Below are 26,053 nucleotides of genomic sequence, written 5' to 3'. Positions count from 1 at the left end.
GAAAGACGGCCATCATCGATAGAGAACTCACCAGACTAAATATCAGCATAGCTGCCCTCCAGGAAACCAGGCTCGCCTCTAGTGGCTCCCTCAGAGAGGAAAACTACACCTTCTTCTGGAAGGGTCGAAAACCTGAGGAGCCCCGTCAGCACGGAGTGGGCTTTGCCATCAAAAACAATCTCCTGGCCTCGGTTGAACCTGCCACAGGGGGCACTGAGCGTCTCTTGTCCATCCGCCTCACCACTACTTCAGGTCCTGTCAACATCATCAGTGTCTACGCCCCAACCCTCACGTCATCAGAAGACGTGAAGGATCAGTTCTATGGGCAGCTGGACGAACAGATCAAAGGATGCCCCAAAAACGAACCAATATTCCTCCTCGGCGACTTTAATGCCAGAGTAGGTGCGGACCAGGAGTCCCGGCCTACCTGCCTCGGATATCATGGCACTGGAAAGACCAACGAAAACGGCCAGAGACTGCTGGAGCTATGCACCTACCATGGCCTGTGCATCACAAACACCTTCTTCAAGTGTAAGCCACAACACAAAGTGTCATGGAAACACCCCAGATCTCATCACTGGCACCAATTCGACTTGGTCATCACCAGGCGCTCTGCCCTTAACAGCGTCCTCTCCACCAGAACCTACCACAGTGCAGACTGTGACTCCGACCATGCCCTTGTGAGCAGCAGAGTGCGACTACAGCCACACGCGTTACACCGCTCAAAACCAAAAGGACGTCCTCGCATAAACACTGCACAGATGTCAGTCCCTGCCAAGGTGGAGGAGTATGTGTCTGCCCTGAACAAGGCTCTCCAGGACCTGCCTGAGTATGACGCTACAGCCAAGTGGAACGCCATGAAGGGTGCCATCTACAGTACAGCTATGTCAACGTTTGGCAAGAAGGAACGACCCAGCCAGGACTGGTTCAATGCACACCTATCAAGGATGGAACCACAAATCGAGGAGAAACGAAAAGCCTTCATAGCTTACAAAAAATGCCCTAATGAACGGACGCTTGCTGCTCTCAGAAGTGCCCGAAGTAACACCCAACGCATTGCTAGACAGTGTGCGAACGAGTACTGGCAACAACTGTGTGAAGGAATCCAGCGCAGTGCCGAGTCCGGACACATCCAAGGCATGTACAGTGGCATCAAGAAGGCTCTAGGCCCTACAGTGAAAGGGGTCGCTCCCCTGAAATCCCTGACGGGAGAGAAGATCACAGACCGTGGGCAACAGATGGCCAGATGGGTGGAGCACTACTCAGAACTATACTCCCGAGAAACGTCAGTCACTGATGCAGCCCTCAGCAGCATAAAGAATCTGCCCACCATGGAAGAGCTCGACAAAGTGCCAACCTTAGAGGAGCTCAGCAAAGCAATCGACTGCCTTCCAAACGACAAAGCACCAGGTAGTGACAGCATCCCGCCCGAAGCTATCAAACGTGGAAAACCAGCATTGATTAAACCACTGCACGAGCTACTTTGCCGCTGCTGGGATTAAGGAGTAGTCCCCCAAGACATGCGTGATGCCACAATTGTGACCCTTTACAAAAACAAGGGCGACCGCAGTGACTGTAATAATTACAGAGGGATCTCGCTCTTGAGTATGGTTGGTAAAGTGTATGCCCGCATCATACTCAACAGGCTGCAGTTGCTGGCAGACCGTGTGTACCCGGAATCAAGTGCGGCTTCAGAGCAGGCAGGTCGACGACAGACATGATCTTCTCCCTACGACAACTCCAAGAGAAGAGCAGAGAGCAAGGTCAACCACTCTACATGATGTTCATCGACCTCACCAAGGCCTTTGACTTGGTCAGCAGGAAGGGCCTTTTTGAACTTCTGAGTAAGATCGGTTGCCCCCCAAAACTCCTCAGCATGATAATCTCTTTCCATGCAGATATGAAGGGAACAGTCCTGTATGATGGATCATCCTCAACTTCCTTCCCAATTAACAGTGGTGTGAAGCAGGGCTGTGTGCTGGCACCAACACTTTTTGGGATCTTCTTCTCCCTGCTCCTGTCCTACGCCTTCGACACGTCCACGGATGGCATATATCTACACACCAGGTCTTATTGGAGGCTGTTCAACCTGGCACGACTGCGCTCAAGGACCAAAGTGAGAGCTGTGCTCATCAGGGAGATGCTTTTTGCAGATGATGCAGCTCTTGTGGCCCACACCGAGGAAGCCCTCCAGAGACTGGGAGACCGTTTTGCTGTTGCCTGCACGCAGTTTGGTCTCACAATCAGCTTGGAAAAAACAAATGTCAGCGTGCAAGATACCACCATTGCCCCTTCAATCAAAATCAGCGGTGTCACCCTGGAAGCAGTCAACAACTTTACCTACCTAGGGTCAACCATCAGCAACACTCTCTCGATTGATATGGAGCTGGACAGAAGGCTTGGAAAGGCAAACACCATCATGGCTCGATTAACAAAGAGGGTTTGGGAAAACAAAGCGCTGACAGAGCACACCAAGGTCCGAGTCTACCAGGCCTGCGTTCTCAGCACCCTTCTATATGGAAGTGAGACGTGGAGTACCTACATGAGGCAAGAACGCCGGCTCAACTCCTTCCATATACGGTGCCTAAAACGCATCCTGAAAATCAGCTGGCAAGACCGTGTTCCACACAGCGAGATCCTGCAGCGTGCAAGTACCCCCAGCATGTACTCCCTGCTAATTAAACGCCGCCTTCGATGGCTGGGTCACGTCCGACGCATGGAGGATGGAAGGCTGCCAAAGGACATCTTGTATGGACAGCTGGCCACTGGCATGAGAAGAGTCGGACGCCCCACACTCCGTTTCAAAGATGTGTGCAAGAGGGACATGAAGGCATGCAACATTTCACCCGATGGCTGGGAAGAGCTGGCTGAGGACCGAGGCACCTGGAGACTGATGGTAAACAATGGCATATCAGTCGCTGATGCGAGGAGAGGCCAGTTGGCGGCAGAGAAACGTAAGAGAAAGAAGAACGCAACAACAACCACAGTAACGCAGACTTCCCAGTATGTCTGCGCCAACTGCAGTAGGGACTGTCACTCACGTATAGGCCTGCACAGCCACAGCAGACGTTGCCAACAGAGACAGACAACACCCCAAGGGCGCTATTCGCATGGTCTTTCGAGACCGAGTCGCCAATGATGATGAATATAATGGATAAAACATGGTGCTAGTTTGCTACAGTATAATGGATATAACATGATGGTTATTTGCTATAAATCAGAGCAAGATATTTTTTCCAGATTTTGACTAACAGAAATTACTCAAAAACAAGTCATGGCCCGGCCATAGAACATTGAGTTGTTGTGTCCTAATATATATGTGGCATGCTGTGGTATGTATCGCAGTATGATCCGACATTTTGCGGTATACCACGGTACAAAATTATTTTTCGTAGCATCCATCTCTACGATCAATTGTGACAAAATATTTTAAACATGGCTACCATGTAACCATACTAAATCACATTGGCACTATGTCATTCATGACAAACTAGATAGCACAATAAATCTTCTAGTGAAAAGTTCACGATGATACGAATTTCCATTTATGAGGAGTACCAATAGATGTATTGATGACAAACATGTGACAGATATTAGCGTGGGACATGATGGAAAATAGACAAAATATCATCCCATATCATCCCATAATCTCTTCTGGTCTAGAACCGGTAAAGCTAAAAACTGTTTATTTTCAATGGATTGGTGTCACCATTTATACTCTTGACTTGTTTATTAATATAGCTTACCCCTTCAGTTTTTGTGTCGCCATACCAGAAAACCATTTTGGGCTCCTGAATTGTGTTCAGCTGTGTACCTGTCACATCAATCATAATTCCACCACTGTAATATACATACAAGCTTTAATTAGCACTTTTTTTGGACAAAATTTAGCATTAATGATATCGATGAATATGTTTGAAGAATATCAGTCAGAAAAATTCCACCACAACGTTTTACACATTTTTTTTATAGACTAGACAATATTTTCAATGTATATATATATATATATATATATATATATATATATATATATATATATATATATATATATATATATATATAATAATTACATGTGTTTTCAATGCATATATACACCTGTAATAATTACATATCTATTTATTAAGACAAAGAAGTCAACAATTCCATTCATTAAGACAAGGAGTAATATACAGTATTCTTCTTTTTCACAATTTGTAAAACTTCAAATTATGGCTTAATTTTTGTCAGATATTTCAGTGGGATGGTGAAGTCTGGAGTCATTGAAAAATTAATATTTACAGCAATAGGATTACATTTTGGATTGAATTGGTGACAATGGGAAACCTTATGTTATAATTGTACACAAATTTAAATGGACGGGTGTCCCGAGACTAGATGAAATTAAAATAAGATTGATATTGTCCCAGAAGTTTCAGGTCTGATGCATCACTCATTTGACAAGGCAACTTAATTTAATATTTATGTTGTCCAGGAAATTATGGGGCAGATGGGACATTCTAGGGACATGGAATCTGATCTGATATTGAATTGATCTTGTCCTTATACAGCCTTAGAACTTGAAGTCAAATGGGTCATTCTAAATGCAAGGACACATGCAATGTTGCTATTGTCATCTACAATCCAGCAAGCATCTTTACAATCCAATCCACGGCCTGCATTTCCAGTAGTACTGAACCACACCACATAATGTATGCAGCAATTATTTTTTATTACGATCCAAAAACACACCCTAGAATGCAACATCCGCTTTTATTATTACAATTCATATGCACTCCATACTGACCATCTGCAATCAGAGACCTTACTATAATTTCACCACATTTTGATTACAATAGAAGCCAACAAACTTCAGTCCAACGAAAACAGTAGGATTGTTTATACTCACAAGCTATTTCTGTTGATCTATAGAGAGCACATTAATTTGGACATAAGAAGAATTAAGTAGATTTATGGGAACATGTGCATGTTAAATAGCTATTCTACCATGATTTTTAATATCCGTGTCATAAGAGAAAGTGATTCTTAATTAAGTCGTTATTCATGTTACAGTCAGATAGACTGAAAGGAAAAGGTTAACTTCGATCCTTATATCGTAAATATCAGAGTTGAGATTGTCCAGAATCAGTTATTTGTAAATCTAGAAATCAGGCTGACTCCAATATTTGCCTCTTAGTTATTAAAGGCGGTAAAATATTTAATCCTGATTGGTTACGCTAAATAAGGGGCGTGTTTCCCACACGAAATTTCACAACGATGATTCCCAATCCAGACTCTTCTAGTGCTGCCTGAATTCATGTCACTCCCACTGATGGTCACCAGAGTCCCTCCCGATTTAGGCCCCCAGACTGGGCTGATCTCCGCAAGGACAGGATTCTGAAATATAAATTTTAGGAGATTGATGTTCGCATGTCTAAGTTAATTGGAAGCAACAAGTTTTAGATTTTATAACTGAACGTGTAAATATTCTTAAGCATATTTTGAATCCATTTAAACAGTGGACAGCACTATAAAACCAAAACAAGGAAATTGATTTAATTTGATTCTTGTTTATAAAATGTTCACATTTGACAGAGATCAGAACAAATTTGCCATGGCTTCTATTTGGAACCTATGACCTAGGTATAGCTGTAAATGTGTAACCTTAAAACAATTTCAAACGTTTGGGGCTAGATAATGATTCATTCCAAGTATGAACTAAATGTATCAAGGGATTTAAAATATAAAAACACATTAAAAGCTAACCAAGACTCTAACAAACATTTATGGCTGACGTTGACTTGCAAGCTGGATATGTATATCATAATAAAAAGTATGTATCATGCCAAGTATAATGAGAATCTATCAATGGATTTTGGAAATATAAGCAAGCGAGATTTTCATTTATAATACTGTCATGCAAACTGTCTAAGACAGTGCCCGTCAGGAATAAAATTCCTATAGCTTAACCAAGAATATCAGAAATTGTAGCTGTACACAATTTTCACAAAATTCAAATCAAGGCCATTTCTCTCATTGTCTTTTGGTGTGTTAACCCTATCTGTGATATTCTTCAGTGAGAAAAAGATTTTCAAATCAGTTGCTGTGGTGGACATACTGGAAATAACTTGGTACAATTTCATTTAGAACCGTCAAGGCATCGCATAGTTCTTCTGTAGGAACCCTCATGTTAACTTGACTTTCCAGTTCGGAGGAGAAACATTAACAATATTTCCAAGATGGATACAATGGTGACCATGTTCAATATCAGATTTACGCTTTTCTTTTTAGTACCTACTAGACATGCAAACACCGTTATTGGTGAAAGCACAATGTTAATATGGCTAACTATCTAGGAGAAACAGTGATCACAGACGTTTTAAGATGCCCATTGTTGGAGTCATATTAGACGTCATAACAGATCCATTTGCATTCGTGAACAAACCTAAATCACTCTCTGCTCTCTGATTAGAATGGAATTTTAAAATTTTATGGCTTAAAATATGTAAGAGAAAGAAGTGAATTCAACGTGTTAAGTAATTTTCAGCGAGTTATCTACTTCTCTACAATACAAAGAGAACATTGAAGCGACTCTTAAGGTATAGTGTATTATATCCCAAATAATTTTAAATGTTCCAACATAAGTCCAAAATTGTATATCATAAATGAATTTCAACAGTCTTGAATGTGCTAACAAAGAACTCATCATCAAGTATGGACTATGTCATGCCAAGAAAATCTCCGAAGAACGTCTCATTGAACAACATTTTGTACTCTTTTTTCATTTTGGTTGCAATTATAACTCAGAAGATACATTTGGATCGAAAAATTATTGGGACTCCAACAGCAGAACTGAAAACAAACAATAAAGGGTATTGAAAAGCAATATAAATTTGTACCAATTATAATGTAAAAATCAACTAATTCAACAAATATAATTGAGAGCTTTCCGTTTGTTCCATGACAGTGTTCCAATAATGCGAATGGATTATGAAGAAAAGGCGTTTGCTTGATAATACAGAAGAAAACCAGATGATTTCATACGTTTCTGTATGGCTTAAACCTCAGAGTTTAATCGCAACTGTTATTAAATGCAACACATGCAACCTTTTGCACTTTTCAAAATGTAATCAGGAGTTTTAAAGTCTATGTAGCAGGTGTCAATGTTTATTTTACACTGTACAAATGATGTTAGTGTGTCTGCATTCAAGAACTTCCATCAACACGGATGTATTTTTGTTTATCATAGATAACTATTTGTTATTTTCTACATTGCTGGGAAGCGGATGCCACTAGTACTAATTCTCTGGTTGATAATACCAAGCCAGTAGCTACAATTGCTCCTTTTCTGGCCATCTTCTGTTAACACAGACACACACTCATCAGTCAGCTTCATGATCCAGGTGTGGAGTAACTCAAAAACGAAAGTGTTGTTACTATTCAAAAAAGCTATGCGCAAGGAATTTTTAAAAATGCATTTTTAATGTGTAATATTAACATCTTTGGATTTATCATGGACTGATTATTATAGATATATATTTTTCCTCCATAAACCCTTCGATATTACGAGAGGAGCTGTCCGAAAATTACAATGTAAAAAAAACTCGCCAGTGTAGGAGTCCAGAAGTTATGCCACGTAAGGTAATGATATGTTCTATTAAAATTGTGTATTTTGTGTTTGAAAATTTATGAATTTGCTATAAGGTGTGATTTTTTTGTCAGAGTTGATATAATTTGCAGAGCAAAATATTTTCGAGCCATGAGAATGATTTCAAAAAGTATATGTAAGTAGCGAAAATGGGCACTTTACGGACAATGGGAAAATACACTACAGACCCACCTGGGGCACTTTATGCCAAACGTATACCTGGGGTACTATACGTACAAAAAGGTTGGGTATGTATATGGACAATATGAATGGAACAGGGAAGGAGACATCATGGTACTGACGATTAGCAACAATATAGCAGGGGACTGACCTCAATCGGAGCAAACAACGGGAATGGGACTCTCAGGACAGAGACAGAGATAACTCATGCAACACAGAACAGAAAAAAACAACTATTCAACACACTAAACAAAATTAGGTAAGAAAGTAAATCTATTCGAGGCATATGAGTGGCCCTGAAACGGGCCTTAGTGTTTATGTCAACACCATCCCATTAACATAGAGGACATCGCACAGGTCTTCTTCTTTTCCTCAAACTTGTTCTGAATTTTGGTCTTTTGATAAGGACTCTCTTCAAATAGCCCTGTCTCTCCACATAAATTCTTCTTTTCGAAATACTCGTATCGGTGATCCGGATAATTGTCCATGATGATGTGACATATATGGGTAAGTCTGTATCGAACAGCATCGACGATATGAGGGTAGCTGATTCTAAGTTGGTCCACATATTGTGACGTGAACAGTGAAGGAATGCAGTGAACTGCCGTTATATATAGGGGAAGGGCGGATCGAAAGGGATTGAGTTTATTCACCAATCCAAACACGCATTAAAAACATAAATCACAACACAAAGGCAGTCTTCGAATCAGAAGAGAGACACATGTTACGTCATATCCCTATATAGATGCCCTAGCGTCTGTGCGGAGTCAATCCATGTGACACAGTTTTCAAACATGACAGAAACTAAGTAGACAATGAATTGGGGTGCACCAGCCGTGGAGACAGGAAGCGATGGTATAGTAGCGGCTTCCAAAGTCAATTCAGGCTTATTTCCAGAAGAGGTTGATTTTAATTGGGATTTAGTGGATATTCTTTCTTCGCAAGAATTTGTTCCGGTACCAGTACCTTCACCAACCTCTCTTCTTTGCATCACGTCGATGATTTTAAAAAGAGGCAGAAAAAAGAATTTGAGAAATTCTTTACAGCAGCAGAAGGAAGCAGAACGTTTCTACTTCAACAGCAACAGCAAGAAGAGGAATAGGCAAGATGGAAACAACAGGAATAAGTAGGAGAGAAGAAACATGGTCTAGGAGAGAAGAAGAGTAGTGAAATCCAAACGGTAACGGTACGTTTAGACATTTTAGCAGAGTTAAGAAGTCTGAAATAAATGCATCAGATTTCTTTATTATACCCCAAGAGAAAAAGACCTTGCCGAGCCAAACAACCCAACCCTGTTTGTACGCCTGTGATACCACCTCTAGTGATTTCTACCAAATCATCATCGACAGGTGCCAGTCCAGAAGTTAGCCTTGGCCGTGACAAAGGCTTAAGGCAGTTAAAGATGATCAAGTCTCGTTCCTGTGTTTGTTTTTTAAACAAACACACAAAGGTCCTTTTTATGGCCACTCACCTTTCTCGAAAAGAGATAGTTTTTCAATTGCCAAATTCAATTATAACTCAAAATCCCTTTTCTACCCAAGAAGTACTTGTGTGAGTGCGTGGGAGTGGAGAAAAGAGGAGAAAGTAGAGGTAGAAACACGATTTATTGCCTCGAACAATAGCTGAAGTCTTGACACAAATTAATGGCAGTGATTTTTAGAAGCCATGAGTGTGCCAGCATTAAGACCCAGGGACTCTATAAGCAGCCAAAGTTCACCATTAGTAAACCCTGAAAAGTACTATCACATTTGAGAGGTGGAAAAGCGCTCCTCTAGATAATGTAGAACTACGGCTTACAAAAACACGGTGAAGTTAAAATAGTTCAACGTACCACTGGAGAAAGCAAAGAGTTTCATCACAGAGGTACGGGATTCTTTATTAACCACTCTGAAACGACAATGTAAAGCAAAGAAGACGATCGCTTGAGACTTTCCATTCATCACGAAAGCCCATCAGAATGAATACCTTCCAAAGTAATTTGCAAGATTCAACACGTACAACAATCCAACGGCAAGTTTCAAATCACCAATGGAAAAGCGACGCTGTTCGTGGCCAACGTTTCTCTTCCCCAAGGGACAGGGCGCTAAAAGGTGTTATCGGTGGATGACCTACTCACAACCAAAAAGAGCCTATTTCAAATTATCAACCCTCAAGATCAGATGTGTTTAGCCCGTGCCATCGTGGTTGCACGAACGTATGCAAACAAGAACTGCACGGTAGAACGGAAAAGAGCTTGGCAAACTAATATTGCCAAACAAATAAAAATGAAGCAGAAGTCCTGTTACAGCAAGCTGGGCTATCCAAAGACACATTCTGTTGCATTCCTGAAATGCAAAAAATTGCAAGATGTCTTGGCTGCACTCTACACCTTGAAAGTACACTCTCAAGAAGTGCGCGGACCTTTTGTTGTTTCGAGGCAAAGACTTCAAAAAAGGAAAATACATTCACGTACATCATCACGATGTACATTTCGATGTCATCACCAATATCACCGCATTCCAAGGAGGCATATATTATTGTGAGAAATGTGACCATAGTTAATACAGCTGAGAGAAACACAAGCATTTTGGATCACAATGATCAAAATGCATGTTCCCTCAACCCTGTCTTGACGATGGATAAGAACGAGTGCATTACCTTGCTGGTCATTGCACTTTTGTTAGCCACGCCTATTACAAACAGCATATGAAGATGCAAGGTTCACAACAGAAAAGTGCTTGTTAACTGCAGCGATTGTGCCCTACTTGTGAACAAGGCATACGTAGCAATAATGTCAAGGCACACGTATGTTCAGGAAAGAAATGATGTCACATTTGCCACCAAATCGTGCAATAGGAACATAAATGCAACAATCAAACATTCAAAAAACACCATTCCAAACAAGAGTCGGAAGATGAGCAGAAGAATGGCAATTTCTTCTTTTTCGATTTCGAATGCATGCAAGAGACCTGTATTCATATTTATAATTTCTGCATGTCTCATCGAGCATGCAAGAAGAGCATCCACGAGCCTATCTATAGTCATTGCCCTCACTGCAGCAAGATTCCTGGAGGACGTGAAAAAATCTAACGGGGACCGAACACGCTTGCAGATTTCGCCCAATGCCATCGAAGATACGTGGTGCCAAGAGGTCATCGAACGTTACGTATATCGCCATGTCACGATAATGGTTTACATGGTTTCTCGGGATACAATGGTTAGTTTCTTTTGAGATAATATACGGAAAGATTCGATGAGCTACTTGGCCATGACTTTGAGTCGAACACCTAAAACATTTGGAATGACATAAATGGCAAAAGAGGCTACTTTCCGCACGTTTGCAATACTGAAGCCAATCAACGTGCTTTCTACTCTTGGTACCAGTCTCACACCTCGGACCCCGTCGACTTTCAGGAAGAAACGTTGTCGTCCCAATGTGGACATTTTATGGCGTTGCTGTGGAATATTTCGAGAACTGTTCATAGCACACGGAGGGATCGATCCTTTGAAAGAAGCATGCAACATTGCCAAAGCGCGTTCCTTACTGTACCGCCAACGTTTCATGCCTGAAAACACCCTGGCTGTCAACAGTCCTCAAACGACCAACTTTGTCAAATGTCATTACTTGTTCAAAGACCTACGTTGGCTACATTACTTGTGCGACAAGGAAGACAAATTGATTCTGTATGCCCACAATGGAGGGGGCGAAACGATGATCATAACGTATTTGATAAATAGTTGGGACTTAGAAAACCCCAAAAATGTGTACGAGTCTAACGGTTGCTTATTTCACGTATGTCCCCGCTGTTACCCTGAACGCGGCATTCAAAATCAGTTTTTAAAAAGGTCCTTGGAAGACTTGTACCAGGTTACTTGTCAGAGGTGCTTGAAGTTAGAACAGCAAGGATACTAAGTGATAGAAATGTGGGAACACGAGTACTATCACCGTTTGAAAACCGATCCCAGTTTAAGCTCATCGTGGAAAGTTATAATCTGGTGGACCACTTGAACCCGAGGGATAGTTTGTACGGAGGACGGACGAATGCCAAATGGTTGCTGTACCAAGCTGACGAAGAAAAATGAGAAGAAATCAAATACTTTGACGTGTGTTCGCTGTATGCTTACGTGTGCAAATATTGTCGCGTTCCTCCAGGGCACCCGCGATTGCTGACCGAACACATTGACCTGGACATCATTCACAATACGAAGAACTGATCAAATGCAAAGTCTTGTCTCCCAACAAAATTTCCCGTGCCGTGTTACCACACCATTGCCAAGGAAAACTGATGTTTCACTTGTACCGTACTTGTGTCGATACGTGCAATCAAGACCAACCTTGTTAGCACACCCGGGAAGAACGCGCATTGATGATAACGTGGGTCAGCGTGGAATTATTGTTCAAAGCTCTGGACTTGTGATTCTAAGTGTACGAAATTCACCACTTTCCCAAAAGAGAACAATACGACAAGGCAAAGTGACATTTTCGCAGACTACGTGGATACATTTTTGAAACTGAAACAAGAAGGCAGCGGCTATAGTTCCTGGTGGCACACTCCCAAATACCAAAATAAATTTAAAGAGAAATACTGGGAGCAGGAAAGCATCACTTTAGACCTCATCGAGAAAAACGAAGGAAGACGATCGTTTGCCAAAGTGATGTTAAAGTGCTTGTGGGGCACAATGGCACAACGACCGTGTTAACCTAAGACGGAGTATTTGACAGAACCTTCCTGGTACTTCCAGATGATTTACGACAAAAGCAAATACATGAAACACGTGGACTTTGTTCGTGAGGATTTGAATTTAGTGAATTACGAAGACGAACTGTAGCAGCTGACAAATTTGGAAATGTCATCATTGCGGCTAACGTGACAGCCCATGCTCGCTTAAAATTGTACGAAACTTTAGAACTGTTAGATGATCGCGTTCTTTACTTTGACACGGACAGATGCATATACATCGATCACCCGAGTCAACATCACCCTAACATAGATAGAGACGGTTTAGGAGTCTGGACAGACGAACGAAGCGACGAGAAGATTTTAAGTTTCGCTAATGGCGGTCCTAAAATTATTGCTACGAATACCGGGACAAACGAGGAGAAGTGCATACGGAGTGTAAAGTGAAAGGATTGACTCTCAATTATTGCACTAGTCGAGTGGTGGACTTTGGGGTATTGAAAGAAGCCTTGCAGTGTAGAAGAAGGAAACTTTAGAATGACCACCTACGAACCGCATAATATTGTACGTTTACTCACTCACCAAATCGTCAGTGGGTCTTAGTAAAAAGTGTATCAAGTCGTGTTCCAGAATCAAGGGCTACTTCCCAACAAATTCCCTTTACCGTATGGACATGTCGGTATAAAAATATGGTTCCAAGAGGAATGCCACCAACACGAAGGATGACTTCGCCGCAGTAAGAATTGAGAGTCCCAATGCGAATTCCAAGTTCAAACCGTACCATTTTCCTGTCTTCTTGCCTGACTAGTGTGATTGTGCCCGTTGATTGGAAACGTTTCAAAAATGGACCACGGATAGTGAAGGATTACCTACTTCGAATGTTTTAGCTAGAGCATGATTTGTTAACTTGGGACCTGAGACTTGATTGGGATACGAAGGCTAGTGTTTGAGTTGTGGCCTTAAGTTGCAAATGAATCAATGTATCTATAAATGTTCAGCTATTCTGGAACATACTCGATGGTCTCCGCACTGTCCTTACCTTTATATGGCCTTTCCACCTATCACATTGCGGTACATCTATGACAGAACCTTAGAGAAGGTAGTACCGTCGTCCAGGAAGAAAATAAGGAAGACTTCAAAAACTAGACATAAAAAAGAACGATGTACAAGGTATAGACTTTATTACGGCTAGTATAAAAAGAACAACGTCCAAGATATATAGTTCATTGCAACTACCAAGATCGAGTGAAAAAGTTGAATTCTTTTAAACAGGCATCATTCAAGTTTGGTGAGTCTGAAGATGAGTGCGATGCTATGCCTTGCGACGAGCACGATGCCATACGATGTGCCACAGCGATGTAGTAAAGCATCATGGGAACTTTGCTATTACTACTACTACTACAACCACTACACCTACCTTGGAAAGTTATGTTGTGCGTGTCAAACATTACGGATTCAAAAGCCATGCCACTTGTTATCGTGGACTTTTTACTGGATATCATCCAAAACTGAGCACACTCCTGTTGATTTCACCCTGCCCTCATCGAAACGAACCTGTGAAAGATGAATATTCATTCTCTGTGCATTTGCTTGAATACTGCTACTTTGAAAACCTTCCAAGGAAAGTAACCTAAATATATGGGGATACCTACCCCCGAAAAATCAGCCAGAGCCGGATTTTTCTACTTGGGAGAATAGGATGAAGTCATGTGCTTCAGTTGCGGTGTCACTTCACGAGTGGGGGCAGACAAATTCAGCTTACTTGGAACATGCACGATGGTCTCCGCATTGTCACTGCCTACTTTAGTGGGACCGAGCTATTGAAGTGACATACCATTTTGTTTAAGAATACAGACTGGCTAGGAGCCAAATGCTGGACACCACCGAGGCCAGCATTTAAACCCTATTTAAAAAATAATACTCAAGCATTACCAATTGAACTGCTAGAGAAGATCTACAAGGAAGTTTGGCAGGGACTTGCCAGAGCAAAATCTCAATGGGTGATTGTAGAACTTTTGTGTTTACAAATTCACAAGAGGAAAGTGAACGAAGCCAACAAATGGATCAGATTTCTCTGGATCAACTATGTGTTCATTATATTATTCTCCTTTAGACCGTTTAAATCAGAAGATTGTATTGACGTTCTTGACCGTTGCTCTGAATGGCAGTGGACAGAAATTACTTTTACAATACTTTCCCTATACGAGAAAATTTTTAATGAAATGTTACTGACTGAAAAGATCATGGATACTTTACAAGAGAACACTCGTGGTTTGCCTGTGGAGTTTAGAGAACGCATTTACCGAGAGCTGGTCAAATTAAAAGTGAAACACAAAGAAAAATGGCATCCGTTACATCGTTGTGTACAAACCACTGGTAAATGAAGGCTATAAAAGGACTTATTCAGATTAAAGTGGTCAGACATTGAACAACTACCACCTGGTACAAGGGATTGAATTGTTGTGTCTCATTTGTTTTGCTACAAGGTAAACGTACTGTAAATAATTCCAGAGGAAGAGTTAGAGAGTTGCAAAAATCTTTTAAAATCGTAAACTTAGTTGAAAAGGAAACTTCTGAACGTTTTCTTATGATTTGCAAGTTAGTGATTAAATCATTCAGATTCGCCACTGGAGTAAAATCATCCCTGTGCAGAAAGTACACTTATTGTCTCCAACTAAAAGAGGTATAAAACCAGGCTACCAGGCCATGACCTTTATCACCGGTGATTCAACAGATTCCGTGGAAGGAAATCAATGAGGCTATTTAGACAGTGGAAGAATACCAACACTTATTACGATAAATGTGTCCATTCATTTTGGGTCGCCGTGTGGTGTGTATCTTAGTAACCTATTTTCTGGCATTTCGTTTACCAACCGATTCCTTGTGGATTCTTTACGAACAGTACTTGCCACAATATAAAACTTGAAAGTGGCCCCTTTAAACGTCCAAGAGAGATTAATTTTGTTCGAAGCCTTGCGTTTTCATCTGAATACTTCTCGACCTCTACGGGGAAAAAAGATTTGTCAACTTTTATGTACCGAAAATGTGTATGACGATTGTGTGTAGCTTGTGACTTAATCCATCATTTGTCAGATGTATGTGACTGAAAAAATTAGGGTTTTGATACTTGGACCAAAAATGTGGCCCATTATGCTTAAGAGCTGTAAATCTTCATTCAAAGGTCCAACGAAAAAAGTCATTTTTAAACCTGTGTTAGTGAAAGTACCAGAAGAACCCCACACCGAGGACAAACACTCCTTTCAGGACAGGACTGTCATGGAAATTCCCAAAAGACCATTCCGGGAGGACACCTGTGTGACTGTATCCCATGTAGAGACTGTAACAACATTACACACTGTCTTTACGACAACTTGGTTACCAAAAATATGTTATAAAGAGACTTGTTTATATTCCACTTTGATCGCTTTGATGTGTATCGTTGTACCTAACCGTTTGGTTTATATTTATTTTTGTCTTTCGTGTTGTTCCATTTTAACTTGCAATACAAATGTCCTGAAAACTCTTGTATTTTCTGTCTTATTGTCAAAAGCGACATTCCTTGCACTATGGTTACCTCTGTTGTCTCTGCCCCCTCTTCCTCCACTTTCGAAGTCATTGACGAACACTTAAAGAATAAATTAACTTGTGGATTACACGCAAAGAGCATCATCGTAATGCCAGTGTCATTTACATTACTCAAACTTTGTTTCAACAAATTAAAGCCCATCGGTGCATAAGTCTCAATGGTCACTAGTGGTCTTGTTTAAAAACACCATCAGATGAAACGAAAGTGCAAGTCTTAGCCAAACAGTTAGGAATGCATTGTCTGACTCATCCGTTCGACGATGCTATTCCCATCATGCCAGTTACGGAGAAGATCAGAAATTGAATCGTGCTGGGAAAACCCGTCTGAAAAGTCTCCGTTTACCTCAAGGGCAGCGATTGTTGCAAGAACAAGTCACATAAACTTTACACACACCCGTTTGACGAAGAATTCCAGAAGTCGCATTCGAGCAGCTGCAACTGGTGTTTAAAAAAAGTGGTCGTTACCTTCTTCGATGGCAAACCAACAAAAGTATCAAATTTCTGAAACAAGCTCTCCAAAAAGAATTAAAGAAACGAGACATTCAATTTTTCTCCACCAAGAATTCTGAAAACAAAACCAGCATCGTCGAACGTTTTCAACTCACCTTTAAAGAACGCATGTGAAAATACTTTACGCATCATCTTACCTCACCTGGATCAATCGTGCAACCAAACTTACCATCGAAGTATCGGACGCTCCCCCAAAGAATAGACTCTTGACAACGAATTGCTTGTTATCAAGCGCATGTTTGGTCCGTCCTCGACAGTAGCTATCCCCAAGAAAAGTGGAGTGTAGGTAGTAGGTGAATATTGGCAAAACCATACGCTCTGTCGACTACGGTTACTTACCCAACTGGACCAACGAATTGTTTCGTGTCACAAGACGAGTGCATGGCCGTCATCATGCCATCTATTAATTGGAAGACATGAAAGGGGAAGTGTAGACAGGAACGTTTGTCTTGCCCGAGTTACAATGTGTGACCAAAAACAAAGACGACGTGTATGCCATCGAAAGCATTCTCAAACAAAGAACTCGTAAAGTGGGAAAATGACGTGTCAAAGAAGTCAAAGTACGTTGGAAAGGATATCCTCTTAGTTTTGATTCTTGGATCGACGCTTCACAAGTCATCGACAATAAAAAGAAGTGACCATCATGCCCTTTCACACTGCCTCAGCTACCGCTACCACCGCAGTGACCATTCCTTCGCCCAGTTCTTCTCTGCAAGATCTACGAAAGCATCCCTTGTGGGTGTGGTGTGGAGAACGTGTGCCTAAAACGCAAATCGTCTCTGCAAAATCTTTGTGGTGTATTGTGTCGTCGGTGCAGATATTTATAATTTGAGTTTGCGACAAGGAGACAAACAATTGTGGACCATTTTATTGATCAGTTGCATCGGTTGCCTTCTTCCCAATCCTTCCCTGACATACTCCTGGAACGGGAAGAAAGGGAATTATACGTCCAACGCCAGTCAATACCCCAACAACATTTGGGCGGAAACACTACTCTGACTTCGAGTGACCCCTCGGACAGCAACAGAACTCTGGCATTATGAACATGACTGACCAATTTTACTTAATCTTTCCCAGTGACAGTTCCATGGAGGTGTTTCCCAACAAAAATTGGTGTTGTTACATGGCCAAATTACCTGAGGCCATCCAATTAGATCACGAAGGCCATTAAAAAGTGGCTTTGGTGGAAATCATTTACCCTACACAAATTATAAACACTTTTGAGGCCACAGTTCTGGACGATGCAGTGCAATAAACCATGATTAACACTAAACAACATAAAATATTTACTGCGCATCGAGACTACTCCTACTGCTCCGACATTGTACATTTATAAATTCAAAATTGACCCAGGCCATTATTTTAGCGGTCAGCATCTGGTGGACACGATTGCTGACAGATTCAATGCAACATTTGACAAAGTTCTGACGAAGCTAAACAAACCTGTTATCATTGAGAACCATAAAGTGGCTCATCGCATACTTATCAAATTTGCGGAGGAAAAAGTGGTAGGTATTAGATTTTGCCTTGAATTGTACGACAGTTTGTGTGGGGACCTAAATCTGGTCACTGATAAGAATAGCAAAAAGGTCACCATACCAACCATTGACAGCAAATTGAATTTCGGAATATACTTTTGTTGCTCGGAAGAAATGAACCAAGGAAGGAATTTGATCTTTGTGTACTCTGATGTGGTGGAGTTCAACGTGGTGGGATACACCTCCGTACCGTTACTAAGTGTCATTCCTTTGAAAGTAAATTATGCCACGAACGCTGACGAGGACGATGGAAACACCTATCACGTTCACCTCGAATTTGTACATGCACACAATTTTCCAGTCAGCAAATCGTATGTTGATACCGTCAACATTACTGTAAAAGGAGATCTGGGCCAAAATATTCCATTCACCAAAGGGAAAGTCACTATGAAACTCCATTTTCGAAAACGATTCTCTAACGACTCGTAAGTCCTGTATCCAGGGTATCAAGGCGTCGCTCGACAGCGAGGACACGGGTTAGGAGATAGGTTAAAATCAGCATTTCGTTCGGTGGCCCCAGATTTGAAACCGATGGTGACACGAGGATTGCACGCCTTGAAAGATGCCGCATTGACGCACGGCAAAGAATTTCTCCAAAATGTCACCATCGACAAACGAAACCCTAAAGAATCTTTCATGAGAGAGGGCAAAAATGTCTTACTTCAAACGGGCAAAGACATATCAATAGCACATTTATTAGAAATATAATGCAACGTTCCTCCTCTTACAGGATGGTACCCTGCCTTATTAATAATCAGTTGTCTGATTACTATATTAATATGAATTGCACTTACAACTTACCACATAGGAAAATAATATGTGACTGGCTGTCACATTATACTTGTTGTTGATTGAGACAACTAATTTGCCAGTTCCAGTTACATGACTTGCTCCACTGACACACACTATCCTGAAATGTACAACATTATTTATGAAAATAATTAAAAACTAAAACTTCAGTTATTTTATGTCGTAACATACATAAATAAATGTCGCTTGGCTTGGTTTGTTAAGTTAGAGCGCTGAGGTTTATAACGGTATTGGGCTGAGATATTTAAAGTATGGGGACGAAGTGATTAATACAGAACACAAAATGTACCTAAGGCGTAAGGCAGATATGTTTAAAATATAGGACTGAGGTGGCCAAGGTACATTTTGAAGTGGTCGTAGTTTAGGAGTACTAATGAACAGAGGTAAATATCTAGAAATTTGCTTTCATTAGTTTACCTTTTCATATATATTTAATTTGTATTGTTTGTTCGCTTTCACAATGATTCTATGTTATGTGTTTTTGTATTTTGTAATTGGTTTATCTCCAAAATCAAGGTAATGGCATACCTGACGAATATCATTTATTTTGTAAACAGCACACTATATAAATAATCTTTCCCTATAATTATATATTAAATATTTAGATCATCATTCATAGAGGCAAACATTTTAAGTTGAATTTGTGTCTAGGACATCAGTTTTTTCATTTGGAAATTCCTAAACTTAATGAAAATTGTTGATGTTTTAGAAGCCGACTGACCTACATCCTGGCTCTATTATTGTGTATTATCCTTCTGAATTAATGCTGTTTGCTGTAAAATAAATTAGTTATACCTCAACACCAGCAGATGAATCAGTATTATTGTTTTGTTTTGTTTTAAAATTGGGCGGATTTATTTATTCAACTAATTATTAGCTGGAATTACTAGGTATTCACTAATATTTCATGGAATAAATCTTTATTTTGGATTTTATTTTAATTCGGCCTTGGACATTTTCGATTATAGCATTGGGCGACATCAAACGACTGTTATCATTTGCACATGCCACATCCGACATTATTGGCACATCAACACATTCAACATTGGAATTTATTTGGAATGTCACTGAATTCAATTGGAACTCTACATTTTGATCTGAGATATAACGTTTAGGACTATATGGAATTTGATTCCCAATAATATAAGTTCTTTTGAATTATTACTTTGTACTTTGTATTCTGGGGTATATGTTTCTTGAATTTTACAAACTTTCACTCGCTTTTGTTGTTTAGTTTAAGATCATTGAGTAGTAACAACCTGCAAATTACAATATTAACATCAGCAAATAATGTTCAGATCATGAAAAGTATTACTGACAGAACTAGCAGCATGTATAGAGTTAGTTTCAATCCTAACTGTTGTAATCTGTACTAAAGATATATCAAATACATCTCAGTGCCCTTCACTTTTATAAACATTGATTGCTAAGCATGCCACTGACCCTAAATGAACTTGACCGTTTATAACAATACTTACTGCGTAAGAGCTATGTATTGATCTTTCATAGGAGTGCACTGGACTCTGGTACTATTTTCAATATGGACACCAGTGATGTCCCCAAAACGTAAACCAAGATTAATTCCTGTGATGGTGATATATGTACCTCCATCCTTTGGCCCGGACGTCGGCTCGATCTGAAATAGAATTATTGGGTCTTATTCGATATATGCATTTTACTGCCTAAAGTCACTTGCGAATTCCGTGTCTTACAAAAGTTATTGTTCTTTAAAGGTTAAAGAGATAGTATTGCACGAACTTGAGTTTACAGGATTAATGCAACTTTGACAAACATTTGACTACATTATCTGGTGTTAATAAATTGTAAATTCTTAAATTTTACATCTGCAAATCCTCGACCATAATTTGTAATGCTGACACCTGTATTTCCTCCAATTGTACCTCTGCTAACACAGGATCTGATGCTAGCACCTGTTATTTCTCAAATTGTACAGCGCCATATCTTGCTTTTTCTACACAAGTATTTCTATTTTTTTAGACATTATATTAACCTCTTTGTTATCTCCCTTATGAGCAGGATTTGATACCTGGAATTGTGCAGATTTAATGATAAAATGCTGCTGGAAAAATGGTATTTTCCAATACTTGTTACATTTCCAAAATATTCAATGGTATTTTCCGATACGCGTCACATTTCCAAAATACTCAGTAGTATTTTCCGATGCTCGTCAGCATGTCCAAAATACTAAATGTTATTTTCCAATACTCGTCAAGATGTCGAAAATACTCAAACAAAAATGGATTGATTTAATCTGTATAAAGGTAACATCTCTGATGGGAATATTTAGATTTAAAATGACATATAAAATAAATATTATCGTATATGGGTTGTTCCATTATAAACTACTTCCAATAATATAACTTATAACGCCACTGATCGCACACTCATTATTTCATATTTGGGCAATTACACACCACATCATTCATAGTAGAGTGGACTTTCCATTATACACTACCTCCAGTCACATGATTATAATGCCAGTGATCCTACCTTTGTGATGTTGGGGTTGGGGCAGGTCTCAGCTGTGGAGAGCCATATGAAGGAACAAAGACTTTGGATTGTACAATATCGGTCACACCATCCACATTCGTACTGGTTATTGAGAGTCAGGCATTCACCACATGAGTCTGCCATCTTGTCACACTTGTACATGATCACTGAAAGAATAAATAAAAGCACTCTAAATCACATATAAAATTTATATATTCCTGAAGAATAAATGAAATGCAAATATTTAGAGCATGTATAATGTGATCATTCTGATGGAATACAAATACTTAGAAGAACATGTGTAATTCAGTCATTCCAGGGTAAAACATGAAAGTCGAAAACTATAGAGACCATGTAGAACTGAATCAGTTTAGGAATACAAGCATTTTAAATATGTTTTGAATCTAATCATTCCAAAGTAATGCACGAGAAAAAAGCAATCTAGAAAACATACCGAATTTATCGATTTCTGTAGAATAAAAGTAATGCAAGCACTATCAGGACGGCAAGGAATTTGTAAAACAGATGAATTAAACGCACTCTAGAAACGTGCATTGAATCTTTCATTGGAAATATGTGGAATGCAAGCACGTAGTAGAACATGCTTAATTGAATCATTTCCGGGGAATACAATTTTACTGGACAATATGTATAGTTTGATAAGTCTTGGGGGAATATAAGCACTCTAGAGACCATGTAGTATTTATTCATTCCTTGGGCATATGAACACTCTCCAGAGGAATAAATGGAATACAAGCCTCAATGAAAACAATGTAAAACAATGTAAAATTTAATCATTCATTACGAACTCACAAAATTCAAGTAACCTAGTTAACATGGACAATTTATTTATTCCTGGGAAATGCAAGAAATGCGAGCATTATAAGGAATATGCCACACTCAATCATTCGTTGGAATCACACGAAACTCAAGCATCAGAGAGACCAAGTATAATTGAAGCATTCCAAGGGAATCTATGATATACAATCACCTAGTGGACATGTAAAATTGACTCGTTCAGTGGAATACATGGACTAGAAACTCTGATGAAAATGGAGGACATAATCATTCCTGGGTGATTCATAAAATAAAATTACTCTAGATAATATGCAGAACTGAATCGTTCCAGGGGAATACAATGAATAGATACGCTCCAGAAAACATGCATAGTTTAATTATTCATGCAGAACCTTAAGACTCAAAAGAACATGTAGATTTTATTCATTGCAAGGGAATACAAGCAATGCAAACACTCTAGAGAACATATTGCATTTAATCATTCCTAGTCAATATAAGCAATGAAAGCACTATAGAGAACATGTTGAATTTAACGATTCCTAGGGAATACAAGTAATGCATGCACTCTAGAGTACATGTTGAATTAATTATTACTAGTCAATATAAACAATGCAAGCACACTAGAGAACATGTATAATTTAATCAATCCTAGGGAATACAAACAATGCAAGCACTTTAGAGAACATGCAACGTTTGGCAATTCGTGTGTATTACATGAAATATAAGGCACTCTAAAAGACGTTTAGAGTTTGATCATTGCTGATGTATGCGATGAATACAAACACTCAAAAGGGCGTGTAGAGTTGGATCGGTATTGATGCATGTGATGACTACAAGTACTCTAAAGAACATGCCGAAAGATGTAACCAGACTTAGATCTTCCCCTCCTGGAGACAGAGATTGTTGATTCAATATCGACAATGTGGGAAGATACTGGTGGGCTGATTCATTCCGTTGTTATAGATGTGTCGAAAGGGAATGCCTAAGACATGCTGCATCTGGCGGAACCTGGATCTAAGGACAAGACAACCAAGACGTCACGGGAGGGAGAGAAGACACATCAAGATAGTTGTGGATCTCACATCTCATATTAAAAATTAAGAGGGAATGCATACAATGGGACATGTGGATCGAATTCCGTTCCCTAGATGTGAGTGAAACAAACTCCCTATCTCCATTTAGTTCAAATGGTAACTTAGTGAATGGGGTATAAACACAGTCCTTGTCTTTAGCGTGCCGAATATGGCACATTGACTCAAAAGGCGTCTGTATGTGGCCAGCGCTTGGTGCTTTGTGACTGATATCTTCTGCCTAGTGAAACAGGTGATATGTGTGTGTGATTTGGATTGTTAACGTAGCGTTGACAATTTTTCGTCATATCGCTACGATGTCTACAGTGAAGCAGTTTTTAGTGATGTTTACCACTGCAACATCATGCCGCAGACATGTAGCAAGATGTCCAAGCCAGTCGCATAATCCTGACACCAGGCCGACCAGTCCTAACACTAACCTCGTAATGTTGAGCGCCAAGCGAGGCAGCTGTTAGTACCTATTTTGTAAGTCTCGAGTATGACAAGGGGGGAAGGCACTTTCAAATTCAACCAACCAACAACAGAAGCAATTTAAAATGATCCACCGTCAGATATGTTTTAATCGAAAAACATTGCAGCCTACAGAAAATATTTTTTAACATAATTTCTAGCTATGTGTTAGTGGGAGGTGGAAGCGTTTTTGATATTGGGTTGGGGACAGAAGCGATTTAAATGACAGCTGGCTGGAGGTAATCTACTGAATTCTTATCGATCATATATTCTACTGCATGTATTTATTTGTATACATTTATTTTAGTCAATATTTTGTCTTTTTGTTTGTTTGTCTGGCAACCAATTATGTATATGATACTGTGAAATCACAAATTTTCGTGGTGGCTTATTATTTGTAGATGTCATTGTTCAGCCTCTTAATACCTACTAATTTAACATCCACGAATACAGATTTTATTATAGATATTTCTATTCTAATACAAAAAGCATGAATTTGTATCCTTGCTTAACTGTGTTTACTAAATTGATCTCTATGTCTTGCTATTTTCTGTGTTCTTAGGCATGCTGCTTTTGATTAGAATAATAGTTAAATCTTGTATTGCTTTATATGTATGGTCAGATGCTATGATTCCTTGTTATTTTGTTTTCAATAAATGTTTTGGTAAACTTATAATACACGATTTGTCAGAGTAATAAGCAACAACTAATGCCTGTGCAAGTGATGTTGCGTTATTTTTGTCTATTTTTACATCATATCATTTCTTGTAAGAACATCTATTTTCAGTTACCGATGTCATAATTGCATGCCTTTTTGCAAAACTAATATGAAGTTATACAATAAATATGGCAAGTCAAACATTTTTTCATAAGTTAGATTTTAAAAATCAATCAAAGTCAAGGAATCATTTTCCCCAGAGTACTCATAAAATCAATATCATTGCAGTTAACTGTATTGTCAACAGCATCATCATCATCACTGATGGCCTAGCAGTAACATTCTGCACTTTCAATCCAGTTGTCACAGGTTCTATCTCCCACATCTAGTCTTTCATATGAGACTTATACCTATGGCAGATGTGAGGGACTTCCACGGCAGTGGTAAAAGATGTTTGTCATTTGACAACTTGACTCCAATATGTAAATGAGAATGTTGCCAGTTACTTGTGGAAGGTCAGTGTTTCTACATAAGTGATGTTTGGTGTCTCAAAAGGACCTGGATTTTCTTCAGCAGTAAAACTAGCTGCCATATCTAGATTCTCGTCATCTGAAAATGTTGTAAAGGCCATAATGATCTACGGAAACCCGAGATCTCATGTCTAAATGACTTCAGCTGGTAGAGATAAATGTCAAATTAACAGAGGTTCCGTGTGCCCAAGTGTACTAAGGTGATTGCTTTTTCATCACTTGCATATCTCACAAAGTGAGTTGGTGTCACAGATCAAGTAATTTAGGTTGGTCGTATTCCGGGGTTCTTCCTCTACCTAACAGTTTTTTTTCAAAAATAAAAAAATAAAAAAATTAAAACCAAACTAAATCAAACAACGAATCAAATGTGGCAATACAAGGAAAGGGCCTACTTTATCATTTTTGCCACAGCTGTATGAGTTTATAACTTTTGACTCGAGTAGTATTGGTTGATCTTTGACTATCGTCAATTATACCTTTCTGACAGTTACCTAAAGATCATCATGAGTTGGTACAAATTAACTTTTCATGGTGAGCAGATGAGATGGAAAAGTCTTGAACAATCCAGCATCACATACTACCGATACGTTCACATTTTACCTCACTTCCGTTTTCTCTAGCAATGTTCATTGTTCCAGCTAGAATTGTTATACCTTATTCAAGCTATATTCACCAATATATGGAGACATGCATCTGCAATAAATATTTGTAACAAAGTATGAGAATGCATCAATAGTTTTCAATACGGCATTTGAATTGAGCAACAACTACAATCAACAAACCAAGAAATAAAATTATTTACATCTCTTTGGCAGAAGTAGTGTATAATAATTATCTGCCAAAATATTTTTCAATTTTTAAATTTGCCAAATATTTTTTCAACCATACTGATTCAGTGGACATATCACCAGAATGGACAGAAACAGAGCAGAACAGGTATAACCAGAACGTTAAAATCGGTTTGATACAACCTTCAAGTAGCTAAATTCATATTGATTTAGTTTAATTTACACCCTTTATTGTCTTGCTTTTGATGACATTTCTGACTGAAGCTGAGAAAATAATGTTGCATAAAAAGGAGGCACACTTCTACTCATTATTGTTTTTATT

At 39.4% G+C, this 26,053-nt stretch overlaps 1 protein-coding gene across 1 annotated transcript in view; it reads right to left on the bottom strand.

Annotated features, from left to right (window-relative positions):
- Nucleotides 1-26,053, bottom strand: part of LOC149803930 (hepatocyte growth factor receptor-like) — a 192,745-nt gene that overhangs the window by 62,534 nt on the left and 104,158 nt on the right. Inside the window, exons 13-17 of the mRNA XM_089953741.1 lie at nucleotides 21,417-21,583; nucleotides 20,384-20,541; nucleotides 18,897-19,005; nucleotides 5,213-5,373; nucleotides 3,747-3,840 (exon numbers count right to left, since the gene is read on the bottom strand). Of these exons, the coding sequence (XP_089809867.1) occupies nucleotides 3,747-3,840; nucleotides 5,213-5,373; nucleotides 18,897-19,005; nucleotides 20,384-20,541; nucleotides 21,417-21,583 (689 nt within the window). The remainder of the gene's footprint in view (nucleotides 1-3,746; nucleotides 3,841-5,212; nucleotides 5,374-18,896; nucleotides 19,006-20,383; nucleotides 20,542-21,416; nucleotides 21,584-26,053) is intronic.

This window comes from Sinohyriopsis cumingii, chromosome 3 (genome assembly GCF_028554795.1).
Source record: "Sinohyriopsis cumingii isolate HCF-2022 chromosome 3, ASM2855479v2, whole genome shotgun sequence".
Classification (NCBI taxonomy): Eukaryota; Metazoa; Mollusca; class Bivalvia; order Unionida; family Unionidae; genus Sinohyriopsis; species Sinohyriopsis cumingii.
The sequence above is the reverse complement of the archived record's forward strand: the minus strand, read 5'-3'. Positions and strand labels throughout refer to the sequence as shown.